This window comes from Hippocampus zosterae, chromosome 5, assembly GCF_025434085.1.
Source record: "Hippocampus zosterae strain Florida chromosome 5, ASM2543408v3, whole genome shotgun sequence".
Classification (NCBI taxonomy): domain Eukaryota; kingdom Metazoa; phylum Chordata; class Actinopteri; order Syngnathiformes; family Syngnathidae; genus Hippocampus; species Hippocampus zosterae.
The window spans coordinates 24,057,362-24,078,693 of NC_067455.1; the positions used below are offsets into that span (position 1 = coordinate 24,057,362).

The following is a 21,332-nucleotide window of genomic DNA, read 5'->3' on the forward strand; positions in this document are numbered from 1 at the left end:
TATTTTTTCACTTGCTGCTATTTGCTGGACCGAGAGTGTGTGCCTGGACTTGTGCATGCAACCAAGGAAATATAATTGCAGGCATTCACATGCCCACATCAAATGACCCAATTAGTTGAACGGACAATAGCAGTGGTAGACTGTGCAGCTCATGGCATATTGACAGAATATGGGTGAATGGATTATTGTTTCCTTTCCAGCAGACAACACTGCTTCGCAATAAAATCAACAGATTCGGCCCTGAGATTTTGCAGTGCCCTGCGAGCGTGTTGTGTAGAAGCTAAAGGAACTAGTGTGAAGCTGGAAAAAAAAGGCTGCGTGTGGTAAATTAGCTCACCTTGACAGGCGGGAATTGGCGTGTCCCAAGTGTAATAGCCAGAGGCGGTCTTCTTGCATACAGCAGTCCCCTTTCCGATCAGCTTGTATCCCCTGTCGCAGGCCCAGCGCACTGTGCTGTTCACATGACCCCCAGTTTGACTGACCACAAAACCATGTTGTGGAGAGTCAGGGGTACTGCAGTACAGTGCTGTAGAGAATTAAAAAAAAAAATGTTGGGGAATGACAAGGAAAAGGAGGAGAATGGTTTAGAATGAAATGAAGGAGGGAAGGCAGAGGAGACAATTAGGCAAAGAAAAAAAACAAAACAAAAAATCACAAAACAACTAAGTCTATTCGGATAAAACAGACATGTCCAGCTCCGGGCTTGGAGGGCCACGGTTACGCCTGTTTTCAGCTGTCCCGTCTGCAACACACCTGATTCAGATGATCAGCTCATCAGCCAGCTCTGAAGCAGCATTAGAACGATCCTGATGATTTGAATCAGGTGTGTTGCTCCTGGGAGAGCTGGAAAACAGGCAGGACAGCGGCCCTTGAGGACCGACTTTGGACACCCCTGGGATAAGAGTTCAAATGTGTAAAGGCCAATCAAGTCAAAGGAGAATGTCCTTTACAAAATGTATCAAACTGCCTTGCTTTCATTACAATGCTTTGTGTATAAAATATAATGGAGGCATAACATGAAAAGTGAATCTCTTTTGCAGATTTTTCCATTAATATTGATTCATTTCAAATGGAAGAGGAGCCCCAATTGCTTTAGCATTACCTGTGTTATTAAGCAGACAATTAAGAATTGAAAGCCTTTTGAAATGGAGTGCAAAACAACACGCAGGCTGCCTGAAACATTATTCTCTTTTTCATTGTTTTTTAGATTGTCAAAACAGTGGCTATTGTTGGCCATTTTAGTTTCTCTAGAACTAAAATGACCCGGAAACCCCTAACAACATTATGTCTTGTAACGATGAGAATATGTGGCATCTAACATCATACATATGAAATGCACAGTACGTTGCTATCTATCTATCTATCTATCTATCTATCTATCTATCTATCTATCTATCTATCTATCTATCTATCTATCTATCTATCTATCTATCTATCTATCTATCTATCTATCTATCTATCTATCTATCTATCGATACATGTATACACACACCGTAAATTCCAGGCTACAGACCGCACCTGATTAAGAACCGCATGCTCAGATTTCTGAGGAAAAATCAAATTTTTAATTATATGCGCCGCACCATACTATAAACCGCTGGCCAATGAGGAGGCGGGGGTTTGCTTCTGCGTCCCTGCCGCCGTGGAGCACCTACGGGTGAGGCGAGTGACGCGGTCCCCCACTGAACCCCCGCAGAAAAAAAACACAAAATTTCTTAAGGTTAAAATAATCTCCATGTTTTTATGAGCATGATAAATGCATTTTCTCAACAAAATTACGCTGAAACACATAATAAGAGGGCAGACAAAGAAGAGATCTTGATGTGCATTTGCATAATTACGAGGAGAAATACTGCAGCCCACGAGGCTTTAAATAGAATATTGCAAATCATATAAATGGGAAAACATATCTGCAATTATTTTGATTATCAGCCTCGTAAAAATGATAATCATTGGCAGCTTTAGGCCCGATTGCTGCGCGGCTCAAAACACAGGTAAAATGTGTTCTCTCGTGGCCGTTTGTTTTCAGTATGACGGTGGAGTCACCTTTTTTATTTACAGTCCGAGTGAGAGGCAAATCAAATGTCAGAAGGTCTTTGTCCACATTTATTATTTTATCTGGGCTGAAGAAATTCTCCGCTATCTTTGTTTGTATCAATGTGCGGAACGAAGCAAGTTTGTCCTCGTAATTGGGAGGGAGCTGCTGACACAAGGTCGTGCGTGCCCAAACATACAGGCTTTTCCGTTTAATGAATCTATAACAGGGGTGCCCATTAGGTAGATCTTGATCTACCGATAGATCTAAGACAGGTCCCAGGTAGATCCGAGGAGTGTCGAGGAGGAAAAAAAAAACAACCATTTGGTTTTTGTACATGTTAGTAATATTTTTGTGTTAATGTACGCTGCACCCTAATCATCCTCAGTCTCATTTTCACACAAAAAAATAAAAAATAAAAATAAAAAATAAAATAAAGCAGGTAAATCTTGAATTTACGTGGAGCGTGAGTATGTCACCAGAAGTTGTTTGCGCTCAGCAGTCTGCAATTGCAGCTTGTAATCAGAGCTGTTGCGCTCCATCTTTTATCGTCATTATTCTCATTCAGAGTTTGCTTCATGTACAATTCACCGAGGGCACGGGCAAAGAATAGGAAAGAATCTCGGAGGGCCCAGGGAAGCACTTTAAAACGTGTGAGCTACGATAGTTAACAGGCTCCAAAAGTGCATCGCATGCCTCAGTTTCAGGCTGTTTCTCATCATGGCGTTCATGTGTGCGTGTGTGTGTGTGCGTGCCGGTAAGGTTACATCCCGGGAGGTTAGTTGATCGAAAAGTAGATCTTCGGTACAAAATGTTTGGGAACCCCTGATCAATAACATCACGACGGCCCACCTTTAAAACCTTTAAAAGCTTTGGTTGTCTTTTTACACTGGCTCAGTTCTTTTTGCCGGAGCCTCCACCTTCACACCATCGACTCGTCGATGCGAAGATTACGGGCAGCAACTTGATTTCCTTCTTTAATTGCCAGAGTGATCGCTTTTAGTTTAAAAGCTGCATCATATGCTTTTCGTCTGCTATTCTCCATGGTGATCAGGGTTACAAGAGAGACTGAAATAAGGAAGTTGTGATTACCGGTAATCATACATTGGACCCCTGTGTACTACTCATTCATTTTATTGGTCGACTGTTGCCGGGTAACACATTTTTCCCTGCTACGGCAAAAAGAGCGGAAGTTGCGATTAGTTATACAATCTCATTGGACCTCAGTGAAAGACTCGTTCATTTTATTGGTCCATGTTTTTCCCCCAATGGACAAAAAATAAATCATATTACACGCCGCAGTGTTGAAAGTGTGGAAAAAAAGTAGCGGCTTGTAATCCGGAATTTACGGTATATACAGCATACTGTATATATATCCATCCATCCATCCATCCATCCATCTTCTACCGCTTATCCGGGGCCGGGTCGCGGGGGTAACAGCTTTAGCCGATGACCACGCGATGTTGCAGAGGCGTGTCAACCAGGACAACCCCACAACGTCCAGAACCTTGAGGAACTCCGGGCGGATCTCATCCACCCCTGGGGCCTTGCCACCGAGGAGCTTTTTAACCACATCGGTGACTTCAACCACAGAGATAGGAGAGCCCACCTCAGAGTCCCCGGGCTCTGCTTCCTCCAAGGAGCCTTCAGGCGTGTTGGTGGAGTTGAGGAGGTCTTCGAAGTACTCTGCCCACCGGTTCACAATGTCCCGAGTCGAAGTCAGCAGCGCCCCATCCCCACTGTACACAGTGTTAGTGGTGCACTGCTTCCCCCTCCTGAGACGTCGGATGGTGGACCAGAACTTCCTCGAAGCCGTCCGGAAGTCAGCTTCCATGGCCTCACCGAACTCTTCCCATGCTCGGGTTTTTGCCTCGGCGACCACCAAAGCTGCGTTCCGCTTGGCCAGTCGATACCCGTCAGCTGCCTCTGGGGTCCCACAGGCCATAAAGGCTCGATAGGACTCCTTCTTCAGCTTGACGGCATCCCTTACTGCTGGTGTCCACCAGCGAGTACGAGGGTTGCCGCCACGACAGGCACCAACCACCTTACGGCCACAACTCAGATTGGCCGCCTCAACAATAGAGGCACGGAACATGGTCCACTCGGACTCAATGTCCCCTGTCTCCCCCGGAACATAGGAAAAGCTCTGTCGGAGGTGGGAGTTGAAACTCCTTCTGACAGGGGATTCCGCCAGACGCTCTCAACAAACCCTCACAATACGTTTGAGTCTGCCAGGACGGACCGGCATCTTCCCCCACCATCGGAGCCTACTCACCACCAGGTGGTGATCAGTTGACAGCTCCGCCCCTCTCTTCACCCGAGTGTCCAGAACATGCGGCCGCATATCCGATGACACGACCACAAGGTCGATCATCGAACTACGGCCTAGGGTGTCCTGGTACCAAGTGCACATGTGGACACCCTTATGTTTGAACAAGGTGTTCGTTATGGACAATCCGTGACGAGCACAGAAGTCCAATAACAAAACACCACTCGAGTTCTGATCGGGGGGACCATTCCTCCCAATCACGCCCCTCCAGGTCTCACTGTCATTGCCCACGTGAGCATTGAAGTCCCCCAGTAGAACAAGGGAGTCCCCAGCAGGAGTACTCTCCAGCACACCCTCCAAGGACTCCAAAAAGGGTGGGTGTGCTGAGCTGCTGTTTGGTGCATATGCACAAACAACAGTCAGGACCCGTCCCCCCACCCGCAGGCGGAGGGATGCAACCCTCTCGTCCACCGGTGTGAACCCCAATGTACAGGCACTGAGCCGGGGGGCAATAAGTATGCCCACACCTGCTCTGCGCCTCTCACCGTGAGCAACTCCAGAGTGAAAGAGAGTCCAACCCCTCTCGAGAGGACTGGTACCAGAACCCAGGTTGTGTGTGGAGGCAAGTCCGACTATATCCAGTCGGAACTTCTCTGCCTCACACACCAGTTCGGGCTCCTTCCCTGCCAGAGAGGTGACATTCCATGTCCCAAGAGCTAGCTTCTGCAGCCGAGGATCAGACCGCCAGGGTCCCCGCCTTTGGCTGCCGCCCAGCTCGCATTGCACCCGACCCCTTTGACCCCTCCCACGGGTGGTGAGACCATGAGAAGGGGGACCCACGTTGCCTCTTCGGGCTGAGCCCGGCCGGGCCCCATGGGTGTAGGCCCGGCCACCAGGCGCTCGCCAACGAGCCCCACCTCCAGACCTGGCTCCAGAGGGGGGCCCCGGTGACCCGCGTCCGGACAAGGGAAACTGAGTACCATTGATTTTGTTTTCCATAAGGGGCTTTGTGAGCCGTGCTTTGTCTGGTCCCTCACCTAGGACCTGTTTGCCATGGGTGACCCTGCCAGGGGCATAAAGCCCCAGACAACTTAGCTCCTAGGATCATTGGGACACACAAACCCCTCCACCACGGTAAGGTGACGGCTCACGGAGAGGATATATATATATATATATATATATAAAGCGGCTGGATAGCTCAGTTGGTAGGGCATCGGTTTGGCATACGGGAGACGGTGGTTCGAATCCCGCTTGGGGCAAAAATGAGCACATAACACCATCCAGTGTGGGTCCTTGGGCAAGATCATTCACGCTAATGCCTACCTCATACAATGAGAGACAATAAAACGAATGACATGCCGGCTCAGACGTCGCCCGGCCAAACAAGGTCTGCGTCAGGTGCTGGGGAACCAGAGCACCTTGATGAAAAATGGGCTACTGGAACAAAGCGGAGATGGGCGAGATGCGATAACAGGGCTCTGTTGGAATTCTACTACTCAAGCAACCCTAGTCAGAGGGGTTACATGCAGAGAATGTGGGCTAAATGGTTACTTCGAAACCCACAGTCACGGTTGACCACGAAACAACTAGTAGCTCAATGTTCCAACATCCACAAACGGCAACTGCTGTCACAACTTGAGATTGATGAGGTACAACGCAGGTTCCATGGTGAAGGGCCCCAGGCTGTCAGATCAGAGGAGGCGGTCATACAAGAGATTGGGAGGCAAGCCCCAATGAATGCAGATGATGAGATTGGGTGGCCAGCCCCAATGAATGAAATGCTGAGCGAGGCAGCAACTGACCTGAAAGCGAAGATCATGGTGAGAATGAAAGCTCGGCAACCTAGAAACCGATTACAACGACTATGTGAAGTACCATCTGAAAGTCTCATAGAAAGTGTGAATGCAGCACTGAGGGCGATCCCTACCGTAACGATCACAGAAACCAATGAGCTGATATACGCTTCAGCATCAGTGATCCTCGAGACTCTGGGCTATAAGAGCAACCATGAGATACGTTACCCACCATGGAAAAGACGGTTGGAGGCTAAGATCAAGGCGGCCCGGAAAGATGTGAGTCAATTGACGGAGGCCCAGAGAGGTGTGATGAAAAGGCAGATACCCGAGAAGTACATCCAGATGACCATACCTGAAGCACTCGAAACTGCCAAACAAAGGCTCCAAGCCATGTCCAGTCGCCTAAAGCGGTACACGAAAGAGAATGAGGCCAGACGAATAAACAGGCTGTTCGCAACACAACCTGTGAAAGTGTACGCTCAATGGCAGGGTCCTAACAACACAGCTGACCCACCAAGACTGGAAACTGAAAGGTACTGGAAAGGCATATGGGAGAAGGAGGTTGCACATAACAGCAGTGCACAATGGCTGGTGACCCTGAGAGAGGAGCACAGCAACCTCCCTGAACAGAACCCAGTTACCATAACAGTGGCAGACATACAGGAACGAGTCTCAGATATGAAGAACTGGACAGCACCAGGCCCGGACATGGTCCACACCTACTGGCTAAAGAAACTCACAGCACTCCATGAGCGCCTAGCAGTACAAATGAACCAGCTGCTGAGGGATGGGACTCACCCAGAATGGCTAACCGAAGGGCGAACGATCCTGATCATGAAGGATCCCTCGAAGGGTGCAGCCCCATCCAACTATCGGCCAATAACCTGTCTCTCCACAACATGGAAGCTCATGTCAGGAATCATTGCGGCTAAGATAAGTGGACACATGGATCAATACATGAGCGAAGCGCAGAAGGGCATTGGTAGAGATACCAGAGGAGCCAAATATCAGCTCCTGGTTGACAGAACAGTCGCACAAGACTGCAGGTCCCGACGTACCAACCTGTGCATAGCCTGGATTGATTACAAGAAAGCCTATGCCTCGATGCCACATACATGGATCACTGAATGCTTGGAGTTGTATAAGGTGAACAGGACCCTAAGAGCCTTCGTTGCGAACTCGATGAGAATGTGGAAAACCACACTTGAAGCCAATGGCAAGCCACTTACCCAAGTGTCCATCAAATGTGGCATATACCAAGGTGATGCACTCTCCCCACTGCTGTTCTGCATAGGACTGAACCCCCTAAGCCAAGTAATCACCAAGACAGGCTATGGATACCGCCTCAGAAATGGAGCTACAATCAGTCACCTCCTCTACATGGATGACATAAAGCTGTATGCTAAGAGCGAAAGGGACATAGATTCACTGGTCCACACAACCAGGATCTACAGCAGCGACATCGGGATGTCATTCGGGCTTGAGAAATGTAGTCGGATGGTGACTAAGAGAGGAAAGGTAGTCCGCACTGATGGGGTCTCACTCCCTGAAGGAACAATAGCAGACATTGAGGACAGCTACAAGTACCTTGGTATACCACAAGCCAATGGCAACCTCGAACTGGCAACAAGGAAAGCGGCTACGGCCAAATACCTCCAGCGAGTGAGGCAAGTCCTAAGAAGCCAGCTCAATGGCAAGAATAAGACCCGGGCAATAAACAGCTATGCCCTGCCAGTGATCAGATACCCTGCAGGAATAATAAGGTGGCCAAAGGAAGAGATTCAGACCACGGACGTTAAGACCCGAAAGCTCCTAACCATGCATGGAGGGTTCCATCCCAAATCCAGCACCCTGAGACTGTACGCAAGCCGAAAGGATGGAGGCCGGGGACTAGTGAGTGTGAGAGCCACTGTCCAGGATGAAACATCCAAGCTCCATGAATACATCAAGGAGAAGGCTTCAACGGATGACGTACTCAGAGAATGTCTCAGACAATGGGGAACAGAAGATGAGGCGCTGGAAGAGGGACCATCATGGGAGGAAGAGCCCCTACACGGGATGTACCACCGGACCATAACTGAAGTGGCTGATCTCAAGAAGTCCTATCAGTGGCTAGAGAGGGCTGGCCTGAAGGACAGCACAGAGGCACTCATCCTGGCTGCTCAGGAGCAGGCCTTGAGCACCAGAGCCATCGAGGCCCAGATATACCACACCAGACAAGACCCAAGGTGTAGGTTGTGCAAAGAGGCACCTGAGACGATCCAACACATAACTGCAGGGTGTAAGATGCTGGCAGGGAAAGCCTACATGGAACGCCATAACCAGGTGGCTGGCATAGTCTACCGAAACATCTGTGCGGAGTATGGACTGGAAACCCCAAGGTCAAAATGGGAAACACCTCAGAAGGTGGTGGAGAATGACAGAGCGAAGATCCTGTGGGACTTCCAGATCCAGACTGACAAGATGGTAATGGCGAACCAACCAGATATCGTGATCATAGATAAAGGGCAGAGGAAAGCCGTTGTAGTGGATGTAGCGGTCCCTAGTGATGGAAACATCAGGAAGAAGGAACATGAGAAACTCGAGAAATACCAAGGGCTCAGAGAGGAGCTGGAGAGAGCCTGGAAGGTAAAGGTGACAGTCGTGCCTGTGGTGGTCGGAGCACTCGGGGCAGTGACCCCCAAACTAGATGAGTGGTTGCAACAGATCCCGGGAACAACATCGGACATCTCAGTCCAGAAATGTGCAGTGCTGGGAACAGCAAGGATTCTGCGCAGAACCCTCAAGCTTCCTGGCCTCTGGTAGAGGACCCGAGCTGAATGAGGGACGGACACCACCCGAGGGGTGAGATGAGGATTTTTTTTATATATATATATAACATAGACTGACTCTTCATGGTAATATACAAATAGTCACGCTGTAAACCCATGGAATTTTAGTATGTTATTGTTGTTTGGAATGTAATATACATACATGTTGCATTTAAAAGAGAAAATAATCATAAACTGGATACATACTTTGATACTCACCCACATATCTGATGTGGAAGCCTCGCCGGTTGGTGCCGTGGTCAGATGACCAGCGCAACAGGAGCTGATGGCCAGTGGTGGTCAGATTGAATGGCGTCTCAATGTCACCACTGAGTGATGCCAGGCTCTGGCTGTAAATGTTTGGACCTTGGAAAAAAAGAGAGGAAGAGACTCAAGAAGAAGTTCTGAATTAAACCTTTTGTAACGTCATATAACTACCTGCACTTATATATGGGACCAAATGGTAATATGACTTTGTGTGTGTGTGTTTTATTTGATGGCAACACTTTGAGTGCCATCGCTTTAAAGAGTGAACTGCTGAAACTGAAATCCAGCCTCAAGAACAGACCATGTTCGGTGTGGATATTCAATGTACTCTGTACTCTGTAAACCCACCATCAAATATTTCCAAAATGTCAAACTCCTTTTCCGTCTGGAAGAGTTCAAAATGCAGCGAAATGTTGTAACCCTTCTCCACATTTATCAGCCAGGAGCACATCTGGAGGTTGGGGTAATTTTCAGGGTAGCCTGGGCTCAGAATTACCCCCGTTGAGTCAAAACGGACCTCGTGAGCAGGACATTGGACTAAAACAAATCAAAAACAAGACAGCGTTAGAGCAAGATTGATTGAGAGAAGCACATAAGAGAAAGTAAAGGCATGGTTGTGTGAAAGAGTAAGACGAGAACACAGAGGGAAGAAGTAGTTTTTTGAAGTGACATCAGTGGGGTGCAAAGCACAGTGGATGCCCAGGGTGACCAGACATTTTTGATGCCTGTGATTATTAATTTTATTGTTTGGCTTTGTAAATAAAATAACATTGAAATTTAAAAAAATATTACATTTATCCAGTGATAATTTTACAGTTTGAGCCCTGCGAGTCCCAGGGACTCACTGATCAGAAAGGTATGAGTCCCATTATGTATTTAGAGAGTCCAGAATTTTGAATTCCGAAATGGTCTACTTATTCAATTGTACATGATAATAACACAAACAACAACAATTTACGTCGATAATTATATTATTTCTTATAAACAACTGCTGAAATAATTTAATTAATTCAGGCATACAAGATTTGCCGAGAAATAGGTTCTTATTTCATCCCATGGTTCAGTCTTTGAGTTCATATCTCCGCAATAAACTTGTTTTAATTCACACAACTTGGCAATTGTCTGCTTTCCACGAAGTGAGGGCCGATCTGGCCAATCTCGTCTTACGAGAACGGAAATCTCGTCACATGAAATTACTAAACACGAGATCAAAACAACAATGGTGGTGCTTGTCAAACTGTGATCATTTATGGAAAAAAAAGATTTACTATAGTTAAAAAAAAAAATATATATATATATATATATATATATATATATATATATATATATATATACTTGAGACTTAGAAATGTCCTTGCGTCCCAAAAACACACATTATTGGGAACTGTGCGTCTGGCGGGAAAATTATGCATCTAGGATGCGGGACGTAGAGGTAACAAGATGGCTGTTTATCTACAGGTCAATCAAGGAAGAAAATACGCATAAACAGAATTGTAAAATATGGGAAAGGCAAAGCACATGCTCGAAGGAAGAAGTATAAAACTTATATAGTCCCCTTACATTCAATCCTAATTTTTCCATATATATATATATATATATATTAAAAAAAAAAATCCTCATCTCACCCCTCAGGTGGTGTCCGTCCCTCATTCAGCTTGGGTCCTCTACAAGAGGCCAGGAAGCTTGAGGGTTCTGCGCAGTATCCTTGCTGTTCCCAGCACTGCACATTTCTGGACTGAGATGTCTGATTGATGATGATTCAACTCCCACCTCCGACAGAGCTTTTCCCATGTTCCGGGGGAGGCGGGGGACATTGAGCCCGAGTGGACCGTGTTCCGTGCCTCTATTGTTGAGGCGGCCAATCTGAGTTGTGGCCGTAAGGTGGTTGGTGCCTGTCGTGGCGGCAACCCCCGTACTCGCTGGTGGACACCAGCAGTAAGGGATGCCGTCAAGCTGAAGAAGGAGTCCTATCAAGCCTTTATGGCCTGTGGTACCCCAGAGGCAGCTGACAGGTATCGATTGGCCAAGCGGGCCGCGGCTTCAGTGGTCGCCGAGGCAAAAACCCGAGCGTGGGAAGAGTTCGGTGAGGCCATGGAAGCCGACTTCCGGACGGCTTCGAGGAAATTCTGGTCCACCATCCGACGTCTCAGGAGGGGGAAGCAGTGCACCACTAACACTGTATACAGTGGGGATGGGGCGCTGCTGACTTCGACTCGGGACGTTGTGAACCGGTGGGCAGAGTACTTCGAAGACCTCCTCAACTCCACCAACACGCCTTCCTTGGAGGAAGCAGAGCCCGGGGACTCTGAGGTGGGCTCTCCTATCTCTGTGGTTGAAGTCACCGATGTTGTTAAAAAGCTCCTCGGTGGCAAGGCCCCAGGGGTGGATGAGATCCGCCCGGAGTTCCTCAAGGCTCTGGATGTTGTGGGGCTGTCCTGGTTGACACGCCTCTGCAACATCGCGTGGACAACAGGGAGAGTGCCTCTGGATTGGCAGACCGGGGTGGTAGTCCCTCTTTTTAAAAAGGGGGACCGGAGGGTGTGTTCCAACTACAGAGGGATCACACTCCTCAGCCTCCCTGGTAAGGTCTATTCAGGGGTGCTGGAGAGGAGGGTCCGTCAGGAAGTCGAGCCTCAGATTGAGGAGGAGCAGTGTGGTTTTCGTCCCGGCCGTGGAACAGTGGACCAGCTCTACACCCTTAGCAGGGTCCTTGAGGGTATGTGGGAATTCGCCCAACCAGTCTACATGTGTTTTGTGGACTTGGAGAAGGCGTTTGACCGTGTCCCTCGAGGAGTTCTGTGGGGGGTGCTTCGTGGGTATGGGGTACCGAACCCCCTGATACGGGCTGTTCGGTCACTATACCACCGATGTCAGAGTTTGGTTCGCATTGCCGGCAGTAAGTCGGAATCGTTTCCAGTGGAGGTAGGACTCCGCCAAGGCTGCCCTTTGTCGCCGATTCTGTTCATAACCTTTATGGACAGAATTTCTAGGCGCAGCCGAAGCGTTGAGGGGGTCCGTTTTGGGGGCCTCAGTATTTCATCCCTGCTTTTTGCAGATGATGTGGTGCTGTTGGCTCCTTCAAACGGGGCTCTCCAACTCTCACTGGAGCGTTTCGCAGCCGAGTGTGAAGCGGTTGGGATGAAAATCAGCACCTCCAAATCTGAAACCATGGTCCTCAGTCGGAAAAGGGTGGAGTGCCCACTCCGGGTCGGGGAGGAGATCTTACCCCAAGTGGAGGAGTTCAAGTATCTTGGGGTCTTGTTCACGAGTGGGGGTAGGAGGGAGCGGGAGATCGACAGGCGGATCGGTGCAGCGTCTGCTGTGATGCGGACGTTGTATCGGTCTGTCGTGGTGAAGAAGGAGCTGAGCCAAAAGGCGACGCTCTCAATTTACCGGTCGATCTACGTCCCAACCCTCACCTATGGTCACGAGCTATGGGTCGTGACCGAAAGAACGAGATCCCGGATACAAGCGGCTGAAATGAGTTTTCTCCGCAGGGTGTCTGGGCTCTCCCTTAGAGATAAGGTGAGAAGCTCAGTCATCCGGGAGGGGCTCAGAGTCGAGCCGCTTCTCCTCCACATCGAGAGGAGCCAGATGAGGTGGCTTGGGCATCTGATTCGGATGCCTCCTGAGCGCCTCCCCGGTGAGGTGTTCCGGTCATGTCCCACCGGGAGAAGACCCAGAGGAAGACCCAGGACACGCTGGAGAGACTATGTCACCCAGCTGGCCTGGGAACGACTCGGGATCCCCCGGGGAGAGCTGGAAGAAGTAGCTAGGGAGAGGGAAGTCTGGGCTTCCCTGCTAAAGCTGTTGCCCCCGCGACCCGGCCCCGGATAAGCGGTAGATGATGGATGGATGGATGGATGGATGGATGTCTGATGTTGTTCCCGGGATCTGTTGCAACCACTCATCTAGTTTGGGGGTCACTGCCCCGAGTGCTCCGACCACCACAGGCACGACTGTCACCTTTACCTTCCAGGCTCTCTCCAGCTCCTCTCTGAGCCCTTGATATTTCTCGAGTTTCTCGTGTTCCTTCTTTCTGATGTTTCCATCATTTGGGACCGCTACATCCACTACAACGGCTTTCCTCTGCCCTTTATCTATGATCACGATATCTGGTTGGTTCGCCATTACCATTTTGTCAGTCTGGATCTGGAAGTCCCACAGGATCTTCGCTCTGTCATTCTCCACCACCTTCGGAGGTGTTTCCCATTTTGACCTTGGGGTTTCCAGTCCATACTCCGCACAGATGTTTCGGTAGACTATGCCAGCCACCTGGTTATGGCGTTCCATGTAGGCTTTCCCTGCCAGCATCTTACACCCTGCAGTTATGTGTTGGATCGTCTCAGGTGCCTCTTTGCACAACCTACACCTTGGGTCTTGTCTGGTGTGGTATATCTGGGCCTCGATGGCTCTGGTGCTCAGGGCCTGCTCCTGAGCAGGCAGGATGAGTGCCTCTGTGCTGTCCTTCAGGCCAGCCCTCTCTAGCCACTGATAGGACTTCTTGAGATCGGCCACTTCAGTTATTGTCCGGTGGTACATCCCGTGTAGGGGCTTGTACTCCCATGATGGTCCCTCTTCCAGCGCCTCATCTACTGTTCCCCATTGTCTGAGACATTCTCTGAGTACGTCATCCGTTGGAGCCTTCTTCTCCTTGGTTAAAGGACACTTTGATTCTCTCCTCTTTCATCTCAAACTGCTTCAAACAACAAAGCGTGTGACGGAAAAGTGGTTAGGACTGCACGACTGTCCGTGTTTTATGTTATGTGTTGTGTTTATTGTTTTACTTGATGTTAACTGTTTTGTTAAGCGCTTTGTTACAGCTGCCGCTGTTGTGAAAGCGCTATATAAATCAGCATGTATTGTATTGTATTGTATTGATGTATTCATGGAGCTTGGATGTTTCATCCTGGACAGTGGCTCTCACACTCACTAGTCCTCGGCCTCCTTCCTTTCGGCTTGCATACAGTCTCAGGGTGCTGGATTTGGGATGGAACCCTCCATGCATGGTTAGGAGCTTTCGGGTCCTAACGTCCGTGGTCTGAATCTCTTCCTTTGGCCACCTTATTATTCCTGCAGGGTATCTGATCACTGGCAGGGCATAGCTGTTTATTGCCGGGGTCTTATTCTTGCCATTGAGCTGGCTTCTTAGGACTTGCCTCACTCGCTGGAGGTATTTGGCCGTAGCCGCTTTCCTTGTGGCCAGTTCGAGGTTGCCATTGGCTTGTGGTATTCCGAGGAACTTGTAAGTGTCCTCAATGTCTGCTATTGTTCCTTCAGGGAGTGAGAGCCCTTCAGTGCGGACTACCTTTCCTCTATTAGTCACCATCCGACTACATTTCTCAAGGCCGAATGACATCCTGATGTCCCTGCTGTAGATCCTGGTCGTGTGGATCAGCGTGTCTATGTCCCTTTCACTCTTAGCATACAGCTTTATGTCATCCATGTAGAGGAGGTGACTGATTGTAGCTCCATTTCTGAGGCGGTATCCATAGCCTGTCTTGGTGATTACTTGGCTTAGGGGGTTCAGTCCTATGCAGAACAGCAGTGGGGAGAGTGCATCACCTTGGTATATGCCACATTTGATGGACACTTGGGTAAGTGGCTTGCCATTGGCTTCAAGTGTGGTTTACCACATCCTCATCGAGTTTGCAACGAAGGCTCTTAGGGTCCTGTTCACCTTATACAACTCCAAGCTTTTAGTGATCCATGTATGTGGCATCGAGTCATAGGCTTTCTTGTAATCAATCCAGGCTGTGCACAGGTTGGTACGTCGGGACCTGCAGTCTTGTGCGACTGTTCTGTCAACCAGGAGCTGATGTTTGGCTCCTCTGGTATCTCTACCAATGCCCTTCTGTGCTTCGTTCATGTATTGATCCATGTGTCCACTTATCTGAGCTGCAATGATGCCTGACATGAGCTTCCATGTTGTGGAGAGACAGGTTATTGGCCGATAGTTGGATGGGACCGCACCCTTTGAGGGATCCTTCATGATCAGGATCGTTCGCCCTTCAGTTAGCCATCCTGGGTGAGTCCCATCCCTCAGGAGCTGGTTCATTTGTGCTGCTAGGCGCTCATGGAGTGCTGTGAGTTTCTTTAGCCAGTAGGTGTGGACCATGTCCAGGACTGGTGCTGTCCAGTTCTTCATATCTGAGACTCTTTGCTGTATGTCTGCCACTGTTATGGTAACTGGGTTCTGTTCAGGGAGGTTGCTGTGCTCCTCTCTCAGGGTCACCAGCCATTGTGCACTGCTGTTATGTGCAACCTCCTTCTCCCACATGTCTTTCCAGTACCTTTCAGTTTCCAGTCTTGGTGGGACAGCTCTGTTGTTAGGACCCTGCCACTGAGCGTACACTTTCGCAGGTTGTGTTGCGAACAGGCTGTTTATTCGTCTGGCCTCATTCTCTTTCGTGTACCGCTTTAGGCGGCTGGACAAGGCTTGGAGCCTTTGTTTGGCAGTCTCGAGTGCTTCAGGTATGGTCATCTGGATGTACTTCTCGGGTATCGGCCTTTATATCACACCTCTCTGGGCCTCCGTCAATTGACTCACATCTTTCCGGGCTGCCTTGATCTTACCCTCTAACCGTCTCTTCCATGGTGGGTAACGTATCTCATGGCTTCCATGGTTGCTCTTATAACCAAGCATCTCAAGGATCACTGATGCTGAAGCGTATATCAGCTCATTGGTTTCCGTGATCGTTAGGGTAGGGATCACCCTCAGTGCTGCATTCACACTTTCCATGAGACTTTCAGGTGGTACTTCACATAGCCGTTGTAATCGGTTTCATGGTTGCCCAGGTTTCATTCTAGCCATGATCTTAGCTTTCAGGTCTTTCAGGTCAGTTGCTGCCTCACTCAGCATTTCATTCATTGGGGCTGGCCTCCCAATCTCATCATCTGCATTCATTGGGGCTTGCCTCCCAATCTCTGGTATGACCTCCTCCTCTGGTCTGGCAGCCTGGGGCCCTTCACCATGGAACCTGCGTTGTACCTCATCAATCTCAAGTTGTGACAGCAGTTGCCGTTTGTGGATGTTGGAACACTGAGTTACTAGTTGTTTCGTGGTCAACCGTGACTGTGGGTTTCAAAGTATCCATTTAGCCCACATTCTCTGCATGTCACCCCTCTGACTCGTAGTAGCATTCCAACAGAGCCATGTTATCGCATCTCGTCCATCTCCGCTTTGTTCCAGTAGCCCATTTTTCATCAAGGTGCTCTGGTTCCCCAGCACCTGACGCAGACCTTGTTTGGCCGGGCGATGTCTGAGCCGGCATGTCATTCATTTTATTGTCTCTCATCATTGTATGAGGTAGGCATTAGCGGGAAGGATCTTGCCCAAGGACCCACACTGGATGGTGTTATGTGCTCATTTTTTGCCCCAAGCGGGATTCGAACCACCGTCTCCCGTATGCCAAACCGATGCCTTACCAACTGAGCTATCAGGCCGCTATATATATATATATATATATATATATATATATATATATATATATATACATACACACACACACACACACACACACACACACACACACACACACACACACAGTAAATATTCCCATCCCCAGAATTCTATGGAAAGGAATATCCTTCACCCGGAATAAAAACCTATGCATTAACATTTTGACTACGATGTTACATGTTAGGGGTGCTGGAGAGGAGGGTCCGTCAGGAAGTCGAGCCTCAGATTGAGGAGGAGCAGTGTGGTTTTCTTCCCGGCCGTGGATCAGTGGACCAGCTCTACACCCTTAGCAGGGTCCTTGAGGGTATGTGGGAATTCGCCCAATCAGTCTACATGTGTTTTGTGGACTTGGAGAAGGCGTTTGACCGGGCTGTTCGGTCACTATACCACCGATGTCAGAGTTTGGTTCGCATTGCCGGCAGTAAGTCGGAAGCGTTCCCAGTGGGGGTAGGACTCCGCCAAGGCTGCCCTTTGTCGCCGATTCTGTTCATAACCTTTATGGACAGAATTTCTAGGCGCAGCCGAAGCGTTGAGGGGGTCCGTTTTGGGGGCCTCAGTATTGCATCCCTGCTTTTTGCAGATGATGTGGTGCTGTTGGCTCCTTCAAACGGGGCTCTCCAACTCCCACTGGAGCGTTTCGCAGCCGAGTGTGAAGCGGTTGGGATGAAAATCAGCACCTCCAAATCTGAAACCATGGTCCTCAGTCGGAAAAGGGTGGAGTGCCCCCTCCGGGTCGGGGAGGAGATCTTACCCCAAGTGGAGGAGTTCAAGTATCTTGGGGTCTTGTTCACGAGTGGGGGTAGGAGGGAGCGGGAGATCGACAGGCGGATTGGTGCAGCGTCTGCTGTGATGCGGATGTTGTATCGGTCTGTTGTGGTGAAGAAGGAGCTGAGCCAAAGGGCGAAGCTCTCAATTTAACGGTCGATCTACGTCCCAACCCTCACCTATGGTCACGAGCTCTGGGTCGTGACCGAAAGAACGAGATCCCGGATACAAGCGGCTGAAATGAGTTTTCTCCGCAGGGTGTCCGGGCTCTCCCTTAGAGATAAGGTGAGAAGCTCAGTCATCCGGGAGGGGCTCAGAGTCGAGCCGCTTCTCCTCCACATCGAGAGGAGCCAGATGAGCTGGCTTGGGCATCTGATTCGGATGCATTCTGAGCGCCTCCCCGGGGAGGTGTTCCGGTCATGTCCCACCGGGAGGAGACCCAGAGGAAGACGCAGGACACGCTGGAGAGACTATGTCACCCAGCTTGCCTGGGAACGACTCAGGATCCCCCAGGGAGAGCTGGAAGAAGTAGCTAGGGAGAGGGAAGTCTGGGCTTCCCTGCTAAAGCTGTTGCCCCCGCGACCCGGCCCCGGATAAGCGGTAGATGATGGATGGATGGATGGATGGATGTTACATGTTACCGGAAGTTGCGTAAGCGGAAATTCCACTACCCGTAACCCGGATGGTGGTGTAATGCCGCGGGAGCTTAAATACACGCAACGCCCACCCGATGCGACGGAAAAGACAATGCTGAAACAAGTTTTCACTTCGCGTTTTTCCATCATCAGATTCTAAACGACGACGTGTAAGTGAGTTTTTATTGCCGAGCGTTTTATTGTAATTGTGAATGATTTTAACTTTATTCACTTACGTCCTGTAGAACGTGGCACTAGCTTAAAAGCAGCACCCACTACACACGACCGAAGAAACGTGTTCGCTCCGCCGTTTTCATTCATCAGATTCGAAACGAAGACGTGTAAGCGACTTTTATTGGCGTGCGTTTTACTGTAATTGCGAAAGATTTCACTTACGTCATGTAGATCATCGCATCGAAACGTAGAAGAACTGTAACAACTGGAGCGGAGCGAGTGAAATGCATCCGTTTGAGCGAGGCTGGACACAAAGTTAAAAAGATCCAGCAGACACTTGGAGTCGGAAAGACGCAAATCTACGACACTAAACAATAAGGCATCGATTCAACTCCTGATGACAAGCCACCATCAAGCAAGGAAGCAATGCAAATGGCAACAAAAATCCTTCAGTATGCACAAGAATTACCAGACATCGGTGATCAATGGGACAGTTACTTGCAACTAGCAAGAAAACTGTATTACACGCAGGCAAACATTGTCCTAAACCAAAGAATGCGTCCAACTAAACAATCGAAAATAAACATTTTTTTCCCAAGACAGAAAAAAATAAACATTAAAATACTGTATGTATTTTACTGTTGTGATTTTTTTGGGGGGATACACATGTATTGCAGGTTTTGTGATATAAACAGTTTTTGGACAGTATATTTTTGTATTTTATTGATTGTGTTGTTACATGTGCATTTTGTCAGCATTCTTGCAGGTTCATGAAGGACATGTACCATGCTCATTTTCCAAATGAGGAATTTCTGTTATCAGGACAAATTGGACATCGCAAACACGAGTCCGTACTAGAGAATATTTACTGTACAGTCAAACCTCGGTTTTCGTCCATAAGCCGTTCCAGAAGGCTGTTCGAAAACCGAAATTGTTGTAAAACAGAAACCACGCTCTTTTTATAATAAAAATGTCTACTGAACACATTTGGTTACAATGGGAAGCTTCCTTACACAAGGAAGCAACGCTTCCTTGTTTAAGGAAGGCGAGAGGGGTCAAATGGTGCATTCAAGTGTGCTCAGTTTGTTCGATAACGAAATTTGTTCATCATCTGAGGCATAAAAAAACTCGAAATTTTTGGTCAAAAACCAAGACGTTCGAAAACCGAGGTTTGACTATATACATGTATATAGATTAGAGCTGCCAGTTTAGCGTGTTTTTATTGGCATTAATTTAAAAGAATTTTAATTGAATTTTTTTTTTTCTCGCAGATTAACGCGGCACACGTCATAGCGGATGTTGCGTTGCTCGATAAATAAACCAGAAACAAAGCAACAAGCGCGCTGCACAGGTCCACGCACGTTTGTTTTGCCAGCCACGGCAGCGCGAGACACCGAAAACGGATACTTAAAGACTTTATGACTGGAAAGTTTACTTTTAAAAAGTTGCCAGATTGTTCCACTGACAAGACAAAAGTTACATGGATGTTTTGCTGTCGTAAACTGAGCTATCATCATAGCACGTCAAGTCTGAAATACCACTTAATGGCCAAGCACACAGCTGACGTGCATACGATGTATGCCACGGACGCGATTTTTACTTGTTTGGAACTATTTTGTGTCGAAGGTTACAGTGTTCCATGTCATTATAAATAAAGCGGGTGGAGCTTCTCTGTGTTTGTCTGACAGTGACGGTGCGCTGAGGCACGTCGAGAGTTCAGCGATGCAATGGTAGCGACCTAGCGAACACACTGAAAATAAAACGTCTGTTGTCATCGAACCAAGTGTAGTCATCCGAAATGATGTCTACACAAAACCGTAAAGAGACTTCCGCGCAAGAAGGACCAACAAAATCAACATAGCCTGACTGCTGTGTTCAAAGCAAACTTGAGAAAAACGAAGTATGCAACCATGGCTTGAATCCACTATATTCTGAGTTCTAGTTTACCTTAGATGTGCACTTTATAATGTTATATTGCTATGTTTTAATTCCATAAAAAGAGCTGTTCAAGCAGCTGTTGTGTGACAAAATATTTTTTCACTGCTGTTGATGGACAGTAATGTTGTGTGACAGATTATGTGTGAATAACTGCTCCAAGTGAAAAATGTTCATGTAAAATTGAAAATCGAAATTATTTCAGTAAATATTTGCATTTTGCACATAGAAAACTGATTCATGATTCCATGTTGATGGGAGCATCAAAATGGGGAAAAATAGGACAAAAAAAATATAAAAGGACATTCAGAAAGGATAAAAAAATGCATGAGTAATCACAACTAATTTTAGTTAATTTGTGTTAATTATGACAGTTGCATAGTTTGACAGCTCTAATATATATACACACACATTTTCTGATCCGCTTTATCCTCACAAGGGTCGCGGGGGGTGCTGAAGCAGTCTTTGGGCAGTAGGCGGGGGATACCCTAAACTGGTTGCCAGCCAATCGCAGGGCACACAGAGACGAACAACCATCCGTACTTACATTAACACCTAGGGACAATTTGGAATGTTCAATCAGCCTGCCATGCATGTTTTTGGAATGTCGGAGGAAACTGGAGTACCCGGAGAAAACTAACAGAAACTCCACACAAGAAGGCCAGAGCCGGAATTGAACCTCTGCAATGTGAGGCCAACACGCAGTCGACCATTCCTATATGTGATATAAAAAATATAACAACAAAACAAAGTTTAATCAAGACAGTTGTGTTAATTGCGTGCAAACTACAGTTAAAAATCGGTGTTATACTTTTCTGTGTCCAAGTTTTAACTTGGCTGAAAAAAAATATTGACTCAACATTTCATATAGTTGACTAAAATTGTTTTGTTTTCAGTCAACTAAAATTAGACTAATACTAAAACACAATCAAATGCCTACATCATGACTGACACTAATACATTTTAGTGTGTAGAATATTACTAAAATTAAAATGTCTTGTCAAAATTAACACTGGAAAACACGCAAAATAGATAATAAAAGAGCAACATAGATCACGGCTGCGAATAAGAGTGAGTTCGCTTGTGTGGGAACACTTTGGTTTTTGCAAGAATGGAGATCGTCTTGAAGAGACAGTTGCCATGTATCGCCTTTGCAAATGCCCAGTGAAATATAACAGGAACAT

General features: G+C 47.9%; 1 protein-coding gene across 8 annotated transcripts in view; it reads right to left on the reverse strand.

The window, feature by feature from the left end:
* Window positions 1-21,332, reverse strand: part of LOC127600226 (CUB and sushi domain-containing protein 3-like) — a 782,730-nt gene that overhangs the window by 407,714 nt on the left and 353,684 nt on the right. For 7 of the 8 annotated variants that reach the window (XR_007962299.1, XM_052064574.1, XM_052064571.1 and 4 more), the window contains 3 exons: window positions 9,526-9,714; window positions 9,118-9,276; window positions 338-526 (listed from right to left, as the gene is read on the reverse strand). Coding sequence is in view for 7 of the 8 variants with exons in the window: in XM_052064574.1 (XP_051920534.1) it covers window positions 338-526; window positions 9,118-9,276; window positions 9,526-9,714 (537 nt within the window). In the remaining variant the exon portion in view is untranslated. The remainder of the gene's footprint in view (window positions 1-337; window positions 527-9,117; window positions 9,277-9,525; window positions 9,715-21,332) is intronic. The other variant, XM_052064572.1, reaches the window with a different exon arrangement.